The sequence below is a fragment of the Thalassophryne amazonica genome, chromosome 4 (assembly GCF_902500255.1).
Source record: "Thalassophryne amazonica chromosome 4, fThaAma1.1, whole genome shotgun sequence".
Taxonomy (NCBI): Eukaryota; Metazoa; Chordata; class Actinopteri; order Batrachoidiformes; family Batrachoididae; genus Thalassophryne; species Thalassophryne amazonica.
The window spans coordinates 110,366,462-110,384,926 of record NC_047106.1 but is presented as its reverse complement, the minus strand read 5'-3'; the positions used below and the strand labels follow the sequence as shown (position 1 = coordinate 110,384,926).

The 18,465-nt window shown below is 42.0% G+C and overlaps 1 protein-coding gene across 1 annotated transcript in view; it reads left to right on the top strand.

The window, feature by feature from the left end:
* The window catches only part of LOC117508620 (protocadherin-16-like), a 354,090-nt gene that overhangs the window by 312,971 nt on the left and 22,654 nt on the right, over nucleotides 1–18,465 (top strand). Inside the window, 3 exon segments of the mRNA XM_034168420.1 lie at nucleotides 11,496–11,735; nucleotides 16,550–16,675; nucleotides 16,766–16,975. Coding sequence (XP_034024311.1) covers nucleotides 11,496–11,735; nucleotides 16,550–16,675; nucleotides 16,766–16,975 — 576 coding nt within the window.

Genomic DNA, 18,465 nt, shown 5'->3' with positions numbered 1-18,465 from the left:
CAGGAATGAGCTCTCTCTTTCTCTCTCTCTCTCTCTCTCCTCTCTCTCTCTCTCCTCTCTCTCTCTCTCTCTCTCTCATGCACACAGAACCAATGATGCTTCCATTCTCTTTTCCATCAGACCATCTCCCCTTTGTTCTTGTCTCCATGTTAATGATACAGACATTTGCAGTGAGATTACTGCTGTATGTCCAGTAAATACTATGAGATTTCAGCAATCTTGTAGGTTTACTGCAAGCCGCACCATGGACATGAATTTATTTAACTTGGTAAGACTCCAAATGAATGGTGTGCAGGCCGGCTGTACGATGTAACACGAATCATGGCAACACTTATAATGACAATCATCTACCCTGATAAGCAAAACAATAGAAAAAGAAGAAGTTTGTATTTGCTGATATGTCACATAAATCTGTCCATATTAGTGACACACTTTATTGGCTGTTTAGAAACACAATCAAGTGCGGGGTTTTAAAATGAAAGATCGAATAAAGCATTTATGCTCTTCACCTGGGTTTCTGCTGGAAAAAACAACACTAAAGAAAATTCTATGGTTACATCTGTAGTGTGTAAATTTCATGCTGCTTTTTGAAATGTGGGTCATAGAATTTAAAATTTGCCCAATATTTTTTCCCACTGTGTGATGACATGGTCAGTCACAAAAATGTCATATTTCTTTCATGATGCTAATCTTTCATGTGGGACGCTGACAATCAGTGTATACTTAGGTCAGTGTTAGTTAACCAGTTACGGTAGGTAGTCAGTGACTGGAAGATAGTAGATGACAGTAATAGTTTGGTGGCCCAATCATGAATTATGCACTTTTGTTGCACCCCCCTGTAAGTTAGTTTGTGGTACCAGCATATTCCAGGTCATATAATATAACATTTCACTTGTCATCATTGGCACAACCTGCAGGCACTTCTGACATCAGCCTTTTATAAAAGAGGGCTCAGTAAAAAAGCCAATTTTCTGAACTTACATCAGCTCAGATAAAAATAAGTTTGATTGCTCCAGATGTCTCAAATGGTTTGACAGGGACAATAAAGTGTGATACTGATATAAATGAACCCGTAAACTTTAAAACCGTTTCATTTTCAATTGAAAACATTCTTTTTTTTTTCTTTTTTTTTTGCCAAAGTATGTCTGACTTTCATCTGAAAAATGACAAAATTGGTAATTCTCAAAAACACTGCATTGTTATTTTTTGCCCCAAGTCAGGTGATTTTTTAAGATGATGCCTTTATTAAGGCATCAGTTTTCAGTTTTCCCTGAAAACTACCCTTCGGTCTGATCATTTTTTAATAACATTTACATTTACCCTGATGGACATACACCCTGCAGTGGGGAATAAGTTGTCATTACACTAAAGTCTTTCAGAAAGCGCTGTAACGAGGTTGTAGGATATGATTCCTTCGTTATGTTCTCTAATGTCATATACCAAACACAGAGCAGAGTAGCTACCTAAACTCTGTAAGGGAGTTAGAGTATCTCGTCAATAGTTTTACATCCTCTTTGAAGACAACTTTGGATGCTGTAGCTCCTCTGAAAAAGAGAGCTTTAAATCAGAAGTGTCTGACTCCGTGTATAACTCACAAACTCGTAGCTTAAAGCAGATAACCCGTAAGTTGGAGAGGAAATGGTGTCTCACTAACTTAGAAGATCTTCACTTAGCCTGGAAAAGAGTTTGTTGCTCTATAAAAAAAGCCCTCCGTAAAGCTAGGACATCTTTCTACTCATCACTAATTGAAGAAAATAAGAATAACCTCAGGTTTCTTTTCAGCACTGTTTGCTAGGCTGACAAGAGTCAGAGCTCTATTGAGCTGAGTATTCCATAACTTTAACTAGTAATGACTTCATGACTTTCTTTGCTAACAAAATTTGACTATTAGAGAAAAAATTACTCATAACCATCCCAAAGACGTATCGTTATCTTTGGCTGCTTTCAGTGATGCGGTAATTTGGTTAGACTCTTTCTCTCCGGTTGTTCTGTCTGAGTTATTTTCATTGGTTGCTTCGTCCAAACCATCGGCATGTTTATTGGACCCCATTCCTGCCAGCTGCTCAAGGAAGTCCTACCATTATTTAATGCTTCATCTTAAATATGATCAATCTATCTTTGTTAGTTGGTATGTACCACAGGCCTTTAAGGTGGCAGTAATTAAACCATTACTTAAAAAGCCATCACTTGACCCAGCTATCTTAGCTAATTATAGGCCAATTTCCAACCTTCCTTTTCTCTCAAAGATTCTTGAGAGGGTAGTTGTAAAACAGTTAACTGATCACCTGCAGAGGAATGGTCTATTTGAAGAGTTTCAGTCAGGTTTTAGAATTCATCATAGTACAGAAACAGCATTAGTGAAGGGTTACAAATGATTCTTCTTATGGCTTCGGACAGTGGACTTATCTCTGTGCTTGTTCTGTTGGACCTCAGTGCTGCTTTTGATACTGTTGACCATAAAATTTTATTACAGAGATTAGAGCATGTCATAGGTATTAAAGGCACTGCGCTGCGGTGGTTTGAATCATATTGTCTAATAGATTACAGTTTGTTCATGTAAATGGGGAATCTTCTTCACAGACTAAAGTTAATTATGGAGTTCCACAAGGTTCTGTGCTAGGACCAATTTTATTCACTTTATACATGCTTCCCTTAGGCAGTATTATTAGACGGTATTGCTTAAATTTTCACTGTTATGCAGATGATACCCAGCTTTATCTATCCATGAAGCCAGAGGATACACACCAATTAGCTCAACTGCAGGATTGTCTTACAGACATAAAGACATGGATGACCTCTAATTTCCTGCTTTTAAACTCAGATAAAAACTGAAGTTATTGTACTTGCCCCACAAATCTTAGAAGCATGGTGTCTAACCAGATCGTTACTCTGGATGGCATTCCCTGATCTCTAGTAATACTGTGAGAAATCTTGGAGTCATTTTGATCAGGATATGTCATTCAAAGCGCATATTAAACAAATATGTAGGACTGCCTTTTTGCATTTACGCAATATCTCTAAAATCAGAAAGGTCTTGTCTCAGAGTGATGCTGAAAAACTAATTCATGCATTTATTTCCTCTAGGCTGGACTATTGTAATTCATTATTATCAGGTTGTCCTAAAAGTTCCCTAAAAAGCCTTCAGTTGGTTCAGAATGCTGCAGCTAGAGTACTGACGGGACTAGCAGGAGAGAGCATATCTCACCCGTGTTGGCCTCTCTTCATTGGCTTCCTGTTAATTCTAGAATAGAATTTAAAATTCTTCTTCTTACTTATAAGGTTTTGAATAATCAGGTCCCATCTTATCTTAGGGACCTCGTAGTACCATATTACCCCATTAGAGCGCTTCGCTCTCAGACTGCGGGCTTACTTGTAGTTCCTAGGGTTTGTAAGAGTAGAATGGGAGGCAGAGCCTTCAGCTTTCAGGCTCCTCTCCTGTGGAACCAGCTCCCAATTCAGATCAGGGAGACAGATACCCTCTCTACTTTTAAGATTAGGCTTAAAACTTTCCTTTTCGCTAAGGCTTATAGTTAGGGCTGGATCGGGTGACCCTGGACCATCCCTTGGTTATGCTGCTTTAGACGTAGATTGTGGGGGGGTTCCCATGATGCACTGTTTCTTTCTCTTTTTGCTCCGTATGCATCACTCTGCATTTAATCATTAGTGATCGATCTCTGCCCCCCTTCACGGCATGTCTTTTTCCTGTTTTTTTTCCCTCAGCCCCAACCAGTCTCAGCAGAAGACTGCCCCTCCCTGAGCCTGGTTCTGCTGGAGGTTTCTTCCTGTTAAAAGGGAGTTTTTCCTTCCCACTGTTGCCAAGTGCTTGCTCATAGGAGGTCGTTTTGACCGTTGGGGTTTTTCATAATTATTGTATGGCCTTGCCTTACAATATGGAGCACCTTGGGGCAACTGTTTGTTGTGATTTGGCGCTATATAAGAAAAAAGTTGAGTTGATTGATTGATTTATTCTAAACAAAATAATATACTATGACACACATCCTGGAAAATGAATTTTAAAAATGCTAATCTGGTTATGTGTGTAGATTTATGAATAAAGCAACTTTAATCTGCTAAATTGATCAAACCCACAGATATGTATAAAACAGTTGGTATAACAATGAAATAGTATAAATTACATAATAATTAATTATTTCAGTTCTTGTTTCTGATATTTGTACATGTAACCCAAATATTTTAAACATAAACATAAGTTATCATATTAACATATTACGTATTTGTGTTTCCACATAATGTATTTGTCGGTGCCTGTCTCACATCTCTGTTCTGTGATACTTCTGTAGCATAGCATGAACTTTATGTTTAGAGTGTTCACCATGAGTGTTCAGTCTTCATCATCACTTGAGTCAGTCTCAGTGGAGTAAGTATTCTGCATGTTGGTGCAGTTGGTGCAGCCATAAGCATCTGTGCACGGCAAAGCCCTTTTTCTACATAAGCACTTGCCACCTACAGGCAGTGGTCTTTCTTGCAGTTGCAATAGATGAGTTGTAACAGAGCCATTGGAGCAGGTTCCAGATCAATCCAGTGGACAGAGATGTGGTCATGAACCTCGTCCCAGCCGTGGCCCTCTGGACCGGGTGTTTGAGCAGTGGCATTCAGGGGCTGATGCTAAATGCATGGGTGGTAATTTGCTTGTGCTACATGATACCTCAGTGCATCTTTGGTGGGTGTCAGATGGCAGGTTTGAGCTGCAAAAGAGTTTGTACCTGACACGATCTGTGTCCTCACCTTTGTACAAAGAGCAGACTAATGGAGCTCACCCTTTTAGCCGCTCGTCATCATCACTGAAGGAATTGCAAACCATCATCATGGCATTGCACAGGTCAGCAGCAGACTCCACTAGCTGGAATGCCTGTTTCTTGATTTGCCTATGAAGTACTTGTGCTATCGCACCCTGTCAAAGCGTGCAGTCCTGGTAATGCTTTGCAAACATCTTCACCAAGTGACTGTCCAGTGGCACTTACATCAATGTGTCTGTGTTGTTGCTTTGTACCTGTACAGAAGAGGACCTTAGCACCTATTTGGGAGGACCTTAGCACCTATTTGGCTACTGAAAGTTCAAACTACCACTGCAGCATCTGTATCTGGGGACTTCATTACAATGCATTCATGTCCAGCAGATGCTGCGTGGGGGTCATGGAGCAGAATTTGTGCATCAGCTTCTTCTTTTTGGGTACACAATTCATCTACTCTGCTGCAAACGATGCTATTATCCCCAGTGTGTGACACTCTTCACCATGAGTGAAGTAAAGTGGACCAAAGCCTGCAAACACTGGGGTGTAGTTTCGTTGGTGTCATTCATGCCAGTTTTTTGTTGTTGTTGTTACCATCACGTAGGTATTTCTTCCACTGAGTGGGGCACTTCTGATTGCCATCCTGGATAGTGATGTGACTGGCACCTGCTGCACCACGCTTTGCTCTCTCAGTATTTCTGATGGAGATCTGAGGATATTGTTCCATAATAAGATCAGTCTTGGTCCTCTTCTTGAGCAAGGTTGCCTTCATGAGCTGGAAGATACGGCTGGCCAGTTCACTGAATGTCCTTGGAACAGCTTTCAGGGAATGCAGCACGGCCATCCCATCGATGTACATGATTTACATACTTTTACTGCATCATCTGAAGTTCATTAACAGAAAAGTCATGCTGATACATTTTTTATGGAAATAAAGGTGTTATCTTTTAATATGGCACCTGAAATGTGACATAAAAAATGGTATTAAAAGAAAACAATGAATAACACTTAATTATTCATGAATTACTAATTATTCTGCACTTAAATGGGAAAATAAGGCATAATTTGACAGAAATGTAACTTTTCCTATCAACAAATAAAAAGTGTTTACTGGTTCATTTATGTTAATACACACTTTATTTGTGCTATATAACCATTTGGGAACATTGGGGAACTACCACTCCCACTTTCGACCAGATTTTATGTAAGGTACTAAAATCAGCTTTTTTACTGAGCCCTCATTTATAAAAGGCTGTTGTCAGATGTTCCTGTCAGGTTGTGCCAATGACAACATGTGAAAATGTTATCTTATATGACCTGGGAACATGCTGGTACCATCAAACTAAAGTTACAAGAGGGGCGGGGGGGTGCAACCAACTCTTAAACTACAGCCCTTTTTTGATTTGGCCTACAAACTGTAAGTCTTTGGTAGCAGGTGTCTTTGGAGGGTCCTTGGGTACTGTTAGAATGACTTTTAGAAGAGATAGTAGAGAAGCTTGAATCTTCGAATGGACGCGAGGACGTTTCGCTTCAAATCGCAGACGCTTCCTCAGCTAAAATTCTTGCTCTGGTAGTCTTACTTCTGTCTTGACTCTTGTAGAGAAGAATAACAGAAGCCCCAAAAGCTGGAGTTTTAAACCAACCAGACCTCTCTTATCGAGAGGCAGACTGCTATTGGCTAGTGACTAAACATTTGCTCTAATTAGTACCTATTGTGCTCTAGTTAGCACCCTCCTTATGACAGGGCAGCTGTCCCACCTAACGATGGGACCGACGCCTCTCCTGACAACTCTCCTGATGACGTGAATGACTCATTACCATGAACAAAAGACTGAAACTGCTTTGACCTCAGTACCCCATTGTAAACAGGGGACAAAGCGTGTCTCAGACCCCTTTTAGAAGAGATGTACCACTTTTAATGTGTAGGAATGTTGACCATGACAATTTTGGTCATGTGGTGCATGTCTCTGGACTTTAACCCCATTGGAAGGTGCCTCCATTTGGAGGACCTTAGCAGCTGGAGAAGACCAAAGGAACACCCACGTTTCATTTAGCTGTGGCACATAGATGGTTATTAGAGGTGAAAACAGGTGAATTGTCTGTTGAGGTGGTTGCCAAACAGGACCCAAAATAGTTCTGTGGTGTGAAGGACACGGTGATGAGCGGCATTGGTGCATTATTCTACACCTGATTTACCCTGATTACTTTCACTATCCTCACATTTCCAGCAAGCGGTGCACATTCCAGAATGTTAATGTTCCTGTCACACAAATGTTATTCTCAGATTAAAATCTGCTCAGTTTGACTGGATAAGCGAGTCTGCATCTGGTTTTGTCACCCCTAAATTTTGGATGTCAAAGCGTCTTGACACGTGCTTGAATGCACAACCTTGCTTACTCCCTTTTTGTGCACAGCGCTCGTCTTGCTTCACCTTTCATGACTTATTTCTCTCACTTGGAGGCCAGACAGACAGAGCAGCCTGCCAACTATTTAACACACACACACACACACGCACACACACACACAAGCCCATCATGTTATTGTGGATCTATTCCCATGAAAGACCAAAGAACCTCCAGCTCCAGCTTCTGGGATCCATTAGAGAAGGGATCAGTTACGCGTGTGCACACGAGTGTCTGTGTGCGTGCACATATGTTTGTGGGCTTGCGTGAGACACCATCACTTAGTCAATGCAGATCTGGGGCTGTTTGGACCTGCATGCTTTGTTGTGGTGTTTGAGACACGTGTCAACATTGACTCCGGCCTCCCCTTCAAGTCGCAGGCAGGCAGGATGCCCCCTGGAGCAGCTTGGACATGGAAACATTCAGGTTCTGTCATGCATGTCACTTGTGCGTCAACCTGCTTTGTGCACTCATCTTGAAGTATTTTCACACATGCTGGTTATTATTTGAAGGAATAATGACATGAGTTAATCCCTTGAGCACCTGGTGTGCTCCTGTTCTGGGGTCAGTGCCAGGAGAACATGATCTGTTTTCTTTAGGTTAATTTTACACTCAAACCATGTGAGTGTCACACTTCTACAAAGTCACAGAATAAGACACATTATTTTCAGTCAGTGTCAAAAAGGAAGGTGCTAATTCCACTTGTAGTCCAGCAGGAAAGCGTATTTGTAATATGGGAAATAGTTTTGTGCCAAAGACATCAGTATTGATGGATTAACACTCAACAAGTTTATGAATGACTTCTGCAGATGATACCAGAAATGTTTTGTCATATTTCGTTTTATTTTGTTTTTTCAAATGCAGTTTGAGGTACCTTAGCTAACACTAATCACACAAATTGACTCTACAAATTCCATCTTACATTTAAAGCTGCAGTGTGTAAGATTCAGTGTCATCTAGTGGTGAGGTTGCAGATTGTATTATATGGTAACCATTCAGATTTTTGTTTTCCTGAAGTTTTTTGCTTCTTGCACGATGTGGATTCATGATATGATGTCTTGTGAGTGTTATCAAACTTGTTAGCCTATTGTAGCAACATGTTGACAGTGTATATGGGAGCAGCCACTGATTCTGCTTTTCTTTGGTCTTCTTGCTACACTCTGAATTGCAAAAGGCAGAGTATGTCCCTTTTGGGCGACTGTATCAACCAAGTAGCAAGCTCTGACCATCCAAATCCTGCAAAAGGAGCAGGTTCCCATAGAAGCCCATGCTAAAATGTCCACATGTAGAGCAGAACAAATATATTTTCAGCCTGGTACAAAAAATATATATATATTTTGATCTGTATAGCTAGTCTCCCCCCCCATAATAACTGTACAGCAGTGATTTATTCATTTATTTATTTATTTATAAATTTAAGATGTTAAAAGCCATCAAGTTATGCATAATTTGGGACGTGGTTGCTTTGAGTGAAAGGTATAGTGTGCCGCTGTGAGCTGACCTCAGCGCTGTGGTTTCACATAGGCCACTTGCTGCTGTGGAGGACCATGTGTGTCCTTTGTGAGCATTTCATTACAAATAGTAATAATTTGATTGATAATAATATAAACAGATCAACTGAGATGTCTGTGCTTCAGTATTTCCACTGAGTGAAATTTTCTTGTTGTTTAACTTGTATGCTAAGGCAGTTGGCACTTTTAGTAGCTGTTGGTTGCTTGATGACATTTGGTCCAGTTAATCCACGATTACTGAGGGAATAAGCAGGTCATATTTTAATGTCCACAATAAAGCCACACATTATGAAAACCACCACCCAGTACAGGGCTGCACTGGGATTGGGTACCACTGGGTCCCGTGGGACCCAACGCAAATCTTGCGGGACCGGGCGGTTCGTACTTCACTGCAGGTGGGGGCGGGCGGCTAAAAGAAAAACACTGTGGGTTTTGGAAGCGACAGGACGATTCAGTCAACAAAGGACAATTGTGTAAAAGTATGCAGTGTCCACATGCTACTAACAGCTTAAATAGAATGTCTTTAGCTTAACAGGGGCAGCGGATAGGAAGAGCACCAGAGTAGTTTACACAGACTCAGCCACTGCATGCTCATATATGGCACACATATTTGAAACTGTCTTTAGAAAATTAAATAAACAGCCCTATGAATCTCTTTATTAATAGCGATTGGGCTTCATTTATCCTGCCCAGGTCATGCAGGGTCTACACTTCACCTCTTTATCCAGATATGGATTGGTCATGGCGTAGGTGGAAAAAGCACTGCCAACATGGTGGTGCCCCAGAGTTGTGGGCTTTAGAACAGCTTTTCTGGATCGCTATAGAAAACCTATAGGGCAGCGCAGTCTGATTTGAACCCTGCATGATATTGCTGGATTTGACCACTTATGGGGACAGCTGCTTCCGTTGCACAATATATACACAGCGTAACTTCACACGGGAAAATGGTGAACTGTTTTGTTTTTGGCTGCAATCACCGAAGCAGTCGTGAAAAGTACAGGGTTTTTTTGGTTATCAGTGGAGAAGACGAGGCAAATGGGAGAGGTTGTATTGGTAAGTGTTAGCCTACACAGCTAACCAGAGTAGCTACATTGTCTCGCCTACACAATCGCCTCAACACGTTTGAGCTCCAGGTCATAAACAAACCGCAACACATGTGCACTTTCCACCGCATCGTCACTTTTTCTTTGCATTTTCACTTTGTTTTTGTGTAATTTGCCCAAAATCTCAGAGAAAGTGCTGTGTTTCTGTCCCCAGAAGTAGAGAAATTACGTTATATGCAACATATTTTACTGTTTTAGCACCTGCCTTCAAATGAGACTGCGCTGCCCAATTGGTGATGTTATGCAGGTTTTTTCCAGTACATATGCAGTCTTTGACATGGATATGGCGGTGCAGCATGGCGGCCTCCATGAGGGGGCCCACTCTGAAGTAATATGACATATATGATACAGATATGACAGATATGAAGGGCTCATTCTGACCTTATGAACACACACTGGTTCATTATGGCAAGTAAGTATAAATAATACAGTACTTTATGAATGCTATATTCCATTTCTGCTAGGCGCCTCTAAACCCTACACACTGTAGCTTTAAAATATTAGAACTAGAAAGATATAAAATAAAAAAAATTCACCTGTTCTCCCCTTATCTGTCTTTTCTGCTTGTGTTCTATCAGCATCCGGGGGCAACAGCAGAATCACCAAGGAGTTAAACGTGGTGAAAAAAATTCCAGCCAGTAACTCCTACCAGATTAAAAGCTCAGGGGCAAGTTAACTGAGTCCAAGTGAAATCCAAAGAGAAAACTTTAAAACCAAAACAGTCCTTGCCTTTTTCTTTCTTTTGCAGCTCATTTTAAAGCATAAAATTGAATCAATGCGAGCTCTACCCTCTTAGGGCAGGATAATGAAAAAGCAAGCGTGCCGTAATTCCTGCAGAGCACGGCAGGCCTGGCTGTTGCGTGTCTACAGCATGTGTTTACTGCTTCTTTCATGACGGCTGCGGCATTCTGCAGTGGAAACTCTCGTAAACTGTGGCCAGACTGTTGGGGCTGTTACAGCGGTGGTGGTAGCACTCAGGTAGGCAAAGCTAGCGCTCTGTGAGCGTGGAGGAGGTTAGCGTTGATTCGGCTCTCACACGGCAACCTTTCACACGTGCTTTTATAAATTACTTGACTGCACACAACAGTAGAAAGTGGAGCGTTTTACTGCCTTTGATGTCACGCTTTCACACTGTAGCTGTTGTGTGTGAAACACATTATAATGAAAGTCAACAGAGAGCTGACACAAAGCCTGTGTGCTCTACACACCACAATATAAATGGATAAGTAAATATACATGTCCATAATGGTGTTTTTTCACAATATATGACTTCTGTGTGACTTCATTTTGAAGTAATTTATACCAGTGAATCACAAATAATTTGAGGATCAATATATGCTTCATACCATCCATTTAGGCACCTTGGTTGTTGAGATATTTTTTAAAGTGTTTTCTGAACCATGGTTTCCCTGACCCCTACCTTTGCCCAAGGAAATGTGCAAAACAAGGTATTTTTGGACTATGTTTTCTATGACCTTTGCCCAAACTACTCCAAAATCTAATCACCTCTAGATATCTATCCAGGTAATACTCCCACCAGGTTTGATCCATGTGGGCTTCATGGTTGTTGAGCTACACAAAAAAGGTGTTTTTAGGCCCATGATTTCCTTGACCTTGACCCAACTACTCCAATACCCTGCTCATTACTTCACCAAGATACAGGGTAAATATGGGCACAGGTAGAATAAATGTGACCTCACATTTCACCCATGATTCATCTCTCCACAGGCTCGCTATCCATTTTCAAACCTCTGGATCGTGAGGCGCAAGACGTATTTAACCTCACAATAATCGCCGAGGATCATGGGATGCCCCAACTCTCATCCAGCCAGCTGCTGTGTGTCCACGTGATTGACGATAACGATGAGGTGCCCTGGTTTGACGAGAACCAATATGAAGCCCAGATCTATGAGAACCAGCATTCAGGGTCCATTGTGTTGACTGTGTCTGCTACAGATCTGGACCAAGGTGAGGGACGCAATGTGAGCTGACTTTGTAAAAATGATGATTATTCTGGTGGTCAGCAGCCCAACAAATGTGAGGGGTCACAGGATGAGTAACACATTCAGAAAGCTCAGCTTCAGCATTTGTGAGATTTGTTTTGAAACCCAAAATACACCCATGTGCAATTAAGTGACTTAGCAGTACCTTGTGCACCCTGTATAGTGCAGCGGATAACTGAAAAAAAAAATGCTTCAAATGGTGATGCAAGCACCAAATTTGGCACACATACTCTTAGACATTACTCTTTTAAAAATGCCGGGTACCCACGTGAACTTTCAATAGGCGGCCAAGAAGGGGTCAATTGAAGTATTACACAGGGGTCAAAATTTAAAAATGCTCCAATCATATTGAAAGGTATTCCATATTATTTGTCTGATCATAAAGATTCCAAAAAGGTATAGTTTGGACTATCTGTGAATGAATTGTCTGGAGTTATGGGGTAAAAACAGCAAGAACACTGAGAAAGGCCAATTTCAGTTTGTACAGGGGTCAAAAGTTAAAGTTGCTCCAATTTTGGTAAAACATCAAAACATTTTTTTTTTACTTTTTGTTTTTATCATTTCAAAATCATCAATCATTTTCTGAAACAACTGATTGTTTGTTTGTTTGTTTTTTTTGAGCATCTGAAACAAGTAAGTGAATTTCTGATTTTTTTTATATAATTTTGGTGAAAATATTGCAAAGCCTCATTTCTCAACTCATGAAATGATTTGGGGAGGTTTTAAGCCCAAAATCCCACCTCCTTCTAGCTATACCTACAACGTGTGAGGTGGGCACATTTTCTACTTCAAAGAGATGAAACCTGTGAAGATTCATTTGTAGGCATTGCTGTGATTTCAGGGGCCGTAAAGCAATCAGGCACAATTTGATAACTTGTCACCTAAAAATGATCAAAACCATGTTGTGCACTGGTGGCTGGCAGGTTCAGTTTGTGCCTCCTCGTCTGCATTCCTTGCAAGCAATATTTCAATGTACTTCAGAATTTGCATGGCATATCGCTGAGGTCCAATACTGTCTTGAACTGTAGAAGCGCAGCAGCAGGGTGCAAGATTTCAAGATAAACTCTTTGATCTTGTCACTCTTTATTTAAATGCTGTGGCGACACAATACACAGTGATAAATAGGATTATTATACTTGGCAAGTCAAATCTGCTTGCTTGTGGATAAACCTTTCAACCCTTCTGGTACATGCAAGGTAGAAATACAAGGTCTGTGATGAAAAAAGCGGTCCTTTTTATTTTTTTAAAAAAATAAATGGATTTGATTCATATGTTTTTACGTCAGCTTGAACCCTCGTGCGCATGCGTGAGTTTTTTCACGCGTGTCGGTGACGTCATTCGCCTGTGGGTAGGCCTTGAGTGAGGAGTGCTCCACCCCGCCCGTCGGAATCTCTGTCTGAATAGCCGCTGCGGACAGCGCGCGTTGCTTTATCAACATTTTTTCTGGACCTGTCAGGGATATCCGAGTGGACACTATTCGAGAAATTAAGCTGGTTTTCGGTGAAAAGTTTAACGGCTGATGAGAGATTATAGGGTGTTTCTGTCGCTGTAAGGACTTCCCATGGAGCGGGACGTCGCGCAGCGCTTCCAGGCACCGTCGTCGGCCTGTTTCGACCTGAAAACATTCTAATTTAAGGCTTAATTCACCCAGGACGTCGTGAGAGAACAGAGAAGATTCAGAACAGGCCGGCATGAGGACTTTATGCGGACATTCCACTGTTTAAGGACATTTTGTAATGAAAGACGTGCGCGCAAATTCGCCGAGTCGTCATGGAAACGACTCGGAAAAATACCTCCGTGTTGAAAACCATTTGTAAAATTCAGGCGGCTTTTGATGGCTTTCAACAAGTGAGTAACTGAGAAATTGTTTAACAGCTTGGGCATGTTCCAACTTGCCCGTTAAGATTTCCAACGGAGGTGTTTTTCCTGTCGCGACCCCCCGCGGTCGGGTCTGGCCCGACATGCGACTCTGCCCGCACGTTCTGTCATTACAAAATGTCCGTTAACAATGGAATGTCCGAATAAACTCCTCGTGCCGACTTCTTCTGAAAGTTCTCTGTTCTCTGACGACTTACTGGGTCAACAGAGCCTGAAATGTGGAAGATTTCAACTTGAAATGGCGAGACGCTGCCGCCTCGAAGCGCAGATCGCCGTCAGGCACCGTGGGCCGTCCTTAAAGCGACACTACCAGACCAAAATCTCTCATCAGCCATTAAAATGTTTACCGAAAAACAGCTGAATTTATCGAATGGTGTCCACTCAGTTGTGCCTTACAGTTTTTGAAAAAAATTTTATCAAACAAAGCAGCAGTCTCTGAGCCATTCCTAAACAATGAAAAAACGACGAGAAGGTGGGCGACTCCTCACTCAGGCGAATGACGTAACCGACAGGCGTGGAAAAACTCTCGCATGCCCACGAGGGTTCAAGCATGTCTGATGTAATCACACGTGATTCAAATCCATATGGTTTTTGAAAAAAATAATAAGGTCTGTTACTTTTATCACAGACCTCGTATATGAATTAGAGTTGAGCAAGTTGTGATTCATTTCATTAACTTCGATCCCACTACAAACAGCTGAGTAACAAATGGGTGGTCCCCAGTAACCTAATTCCTTTTGGTCCTACACTTGGTGCTAACTGTAGGTGGTGTATACAAATTCTCCTGGAACTCACAGATCTTGAGTAGTTCAGGTGCCCTTCCACAAATCACAGGGGTCAAAGTCTACTCCAGGGTGCTGGAAAGTAGGGTTCGGCAGATAGTCAAACCTCCGACTGAAGAGGAATAATGTGGGTTCTGTCCTGGCCGTGGAACAACTGACCAGCTCTTCACTCTCACAAAGATACTGGAGGGAGCCTGCGAGTATGCTCATCCAGTCTACATGTGTTTTGTGGACTTTGAGAAGGCATATGATCGGGTACCCTGGGAGATACTGTGGGACGTGCTGCAGGAGTATGGAGTGAGGGGGGTCCCTTCTCAGGGCCATCCAATATGTGTACTCACAAAGCGAGAGCTGTGTTTGGGTGCTCTGCAGTAATTCAGACTTGTTTCCAGTGGAGGTTGGCCTCCGCCGGGGCTGTGCCTTATCACCAATCCTGTTTGTGATATTCATGGGCAGGGTATCGAGGCATAGTCGGGAGGAGGAGGGTTTCCAGTTTGGTGGGCTACAGGTCTCATCACTGCTTTTTGCAGATGATGTGGTCCTGTTGGCTTCATCGACCGGTGACCTCCATCACTCACTGGATTGGTTCGCAACTGAGTGTGAAGTAGCTGGGATGAGAATAAGGAATGAGGTCTGATTTCAATTACCTCGGGGTCTTGTTCACGAGTGAGAGGACAACGGAGCGTGAGCTTGGCTGGAGAATCAGCACAGTAGGGGTGGTGTTGCATTCACTCTACTGTACTGTTGTGACGAAAAGGGAGCTGAGCCAAAATGCGAAGCTCTCGATTTACTGGTTAATCTTCATTCCTACTCTCACCTATGGTTATGGGTCGTTGGGTCACGACTGAATGAACTAGATTGCAGGTAGAAGCAGCTTAAATGGGCTTCCTTAGGAGGGTGGCCGGTGTCTCCCTTAGAGATAAGGTGAGAAGTTTGGTCATCCGTGGGGAGCTCGGAGTAGAGCTGCTGCTCCATCGCGTTATAAGGAGCCAGCTGAGATGGCTTGAGCATCTGGTAAGGATGCCCCCTGGGCGCCTCCCTAGGGAGGTGTTCCAGGCATGTCCATCTGGGGAAGACGCAGGATGAGGTGGAGAGATTATATCTCCACAATGGCCTGGGAATGCCTTGGGATCCCCTAGTCAGAGGTGGTCAATGTGACCCAGGAAAGAGAAGTCTGGGGTCCACTGCTGGAGCTGTTGCCCCCGTGACCTGATCCCAGATAAGCAGTTGAATATGAGTGAGTGATGAGTGTTTCAATCTGATAGTTCATGTTTCAGATGTTTTTCCTGCACTGTGTCATTTCTGGAAACAAGTCACAAATACAAAAATAGTAGAATATGTCAGTTTATTCACTTGTAGTTGAAGACAGCAGGCTCCTTTTTCACTGGTAGCATTTCTGCATGAGACTGATATCACCCGGATCATTAGAGTCAGTGACTCATCAGGATTCTGATCGATAAAGTAAATCATGAGTAATGATAGTCATGAAGTGAGCGCACATTTCAACACTGCAGGATGAGTTCATTATATATATATATATATATATATGCAGGAATTCCGCATTTTGTGCTAAAATGGTCAGTTAATTTGTTTTGGTTAATGCTCAACACCAACAGCCAAGAACAAAAATAATTGCTGACTGCACTAACAAGGTGGTAAGTGTGTGCGTGTGTGTGTGTGTGTGTGTGTGTGTGTGTGTGTGTGTGTGTGTGTGTGTGTGTGTGTGTGTGTGTGTGTGTGTGTGTGTGTGTGTGTGTGTGTGTGTGTGTGTTTATGTGTGTGTGGTAGGGGAGACAGTTCACATTCTTTTGGAATCAGTCAGAAGTCACATAAAAAAGAGGTATTAAAACGCTCTGTCCAAAAGCAGTTAATGAAGTAAATAAGCAAAGATGCCAAATTGCACTCTGTTAGCACGCAATCTGGCATCCAGCCACCTGAGGGGGTGCACCAATGACAAACACACAATCACTAACAGGCTATCAATAAGATCATTGCACATGGCCTTTAAATGAGGCATTTCTTATTTCTAGGTTTCAGGCAATGCCTTCATTTTGTTGTCATTTTCTTGGAAATTTGCCAAATGAACTTTCGTGATGATCGTGGTGGATTTTTCCTGCAGGGACTAACGGGAAGGTGACATATGATGGTGTCTCAGAGGAAGGATTCAGCATCCACCCAGTAACGGGTGTCATAACAACCACAAAATCTCTGGACAGGGAGCTGCAGGACTACTACACTCTCACAGGTACTCATCAAAACCATTACTGAGGGATGTTTAAATGAATGTCTGCATACATTTTTGTTTGGGAAGGCTCATTTTCATTTGTTTGAACAGTTTATGCCAAAGATGGAGGACTTCCCCCAAACTATGCCAAAGCCACTGTAAGGATAAGAATCCTTGATGAGAATGACAACGCTCCCGTCTTTGGACGTCTGTATTACAGTATCGAGGTGCCTGAAAACCAGGAGGCATTGTCGCTGTTCACCCTCAGAGCCACTGACAAAGATGTAGGAGACAGTGCAAAGATAACCTACAAAATAACAGGTTGGACTTTACATTCAGATAAAGAAAGTGCACTCGAAGAATACCACACCTATCCATGACATGTTTGACACTGGTTCATGCACATTCAGTCTGTCATTCAATGATACTGTGCATATATATATATATATATATATATATATATATATATATATATATATATATATATATATATATATATATATATATATAATTTGTTAGAGCCTTATTTAAAAATGGAGTAAATTTTTTTTTCCCTCCAAATTCTAGTCACAACACCCCGTAATGACAACATGAAAATTTACATTCAGATAAAGAAAGTGCATTCGAGGAATACCACACCTATCCATGACATGTTTGACACTGGTTCATGCACATTCAGTCTGTCATTCAATGATACTATATATATATATATATATATATATATATATATATATATATATATATATATATAATTTGTTATAGCCTTATTTCAAAATGGAGTAAATTTTTTTCCCTCTAAATTCTAGTCACAACACCCCGTAATGACAACATGAAAAAGGTTTTTTGAATTTTTTGCAAATTTATTATTAATCAAACCCTAAGAAATCACATGTACTTAAATATTCACACCCTTTGCTCAGTACATTGCTGATGCACCTTTGGCAGCAATTACAGCCTCATGTCTTCATGAATATGATGCCACAAGCTTGGTGCACCTATCTTTGGGCAGGTTTGCCCGCTCCTCTTTGCACCACCTCTCAAGCTCCATCAGGTTGGATGGGGAGCGTCGATGCACAGCCATTTTCAGGTCTCTCCAGAGATGTTCAATCGGATTCATGTCTGGTCTCTGGCTGGACCACTCAAGGACATTCACAGAGTTTTCCTGAAGCCACTCCTTTGATATCTTGGCTGTGTGCTTAGGGTTTTTGTCCTTTTGAAAGAGGAACCATCACCCCAGAGCACTCTGGAGCAGGTTTTCATCCAGGATGTCTCTGTACATTGCTGCATTCATCTTTCCCTCAATCCTGACTAGTCTCCCACTTCCTGCCACTGAAAAACATTCACACAGCATGATGCTGCCACCACCATGCTTCACTGTAGGGATGGTGCCTGGTTTCCTCCAAACATGACACCTGCCATTCACGCCAAAGACTTCAGTATTTCTCTCATCAGACCAGAGAATTTTATTTCTTATGGGCTGAGAGTCCTTCAGGTGCCTTTTGGCAAACTCCAGGTGGGCTGCCATGTGCCTTTTACTAAGGAGTGGTCTCAGTCTGGCCACTCTACCATACAGGCCTGATTGATAGATTGCTGCAGAATGGTTGTCCTTCTGGAAGGTTCTCCTCAATCCACAAAGGAATGATGGAGCTCTGACAGAGTGACCATCAGGTTTTTAGTCACCTCCCTGACTAAGGCCCTTCTCCCCCGATGACTCAGGTTAGACGGGCCGGCCACCTCTAGGAAGAGTCCTGGTGGATCTGAGCTTCTTCCATCATACAGATGATGAAGGCCACTGAGCTCATTGGGACCTT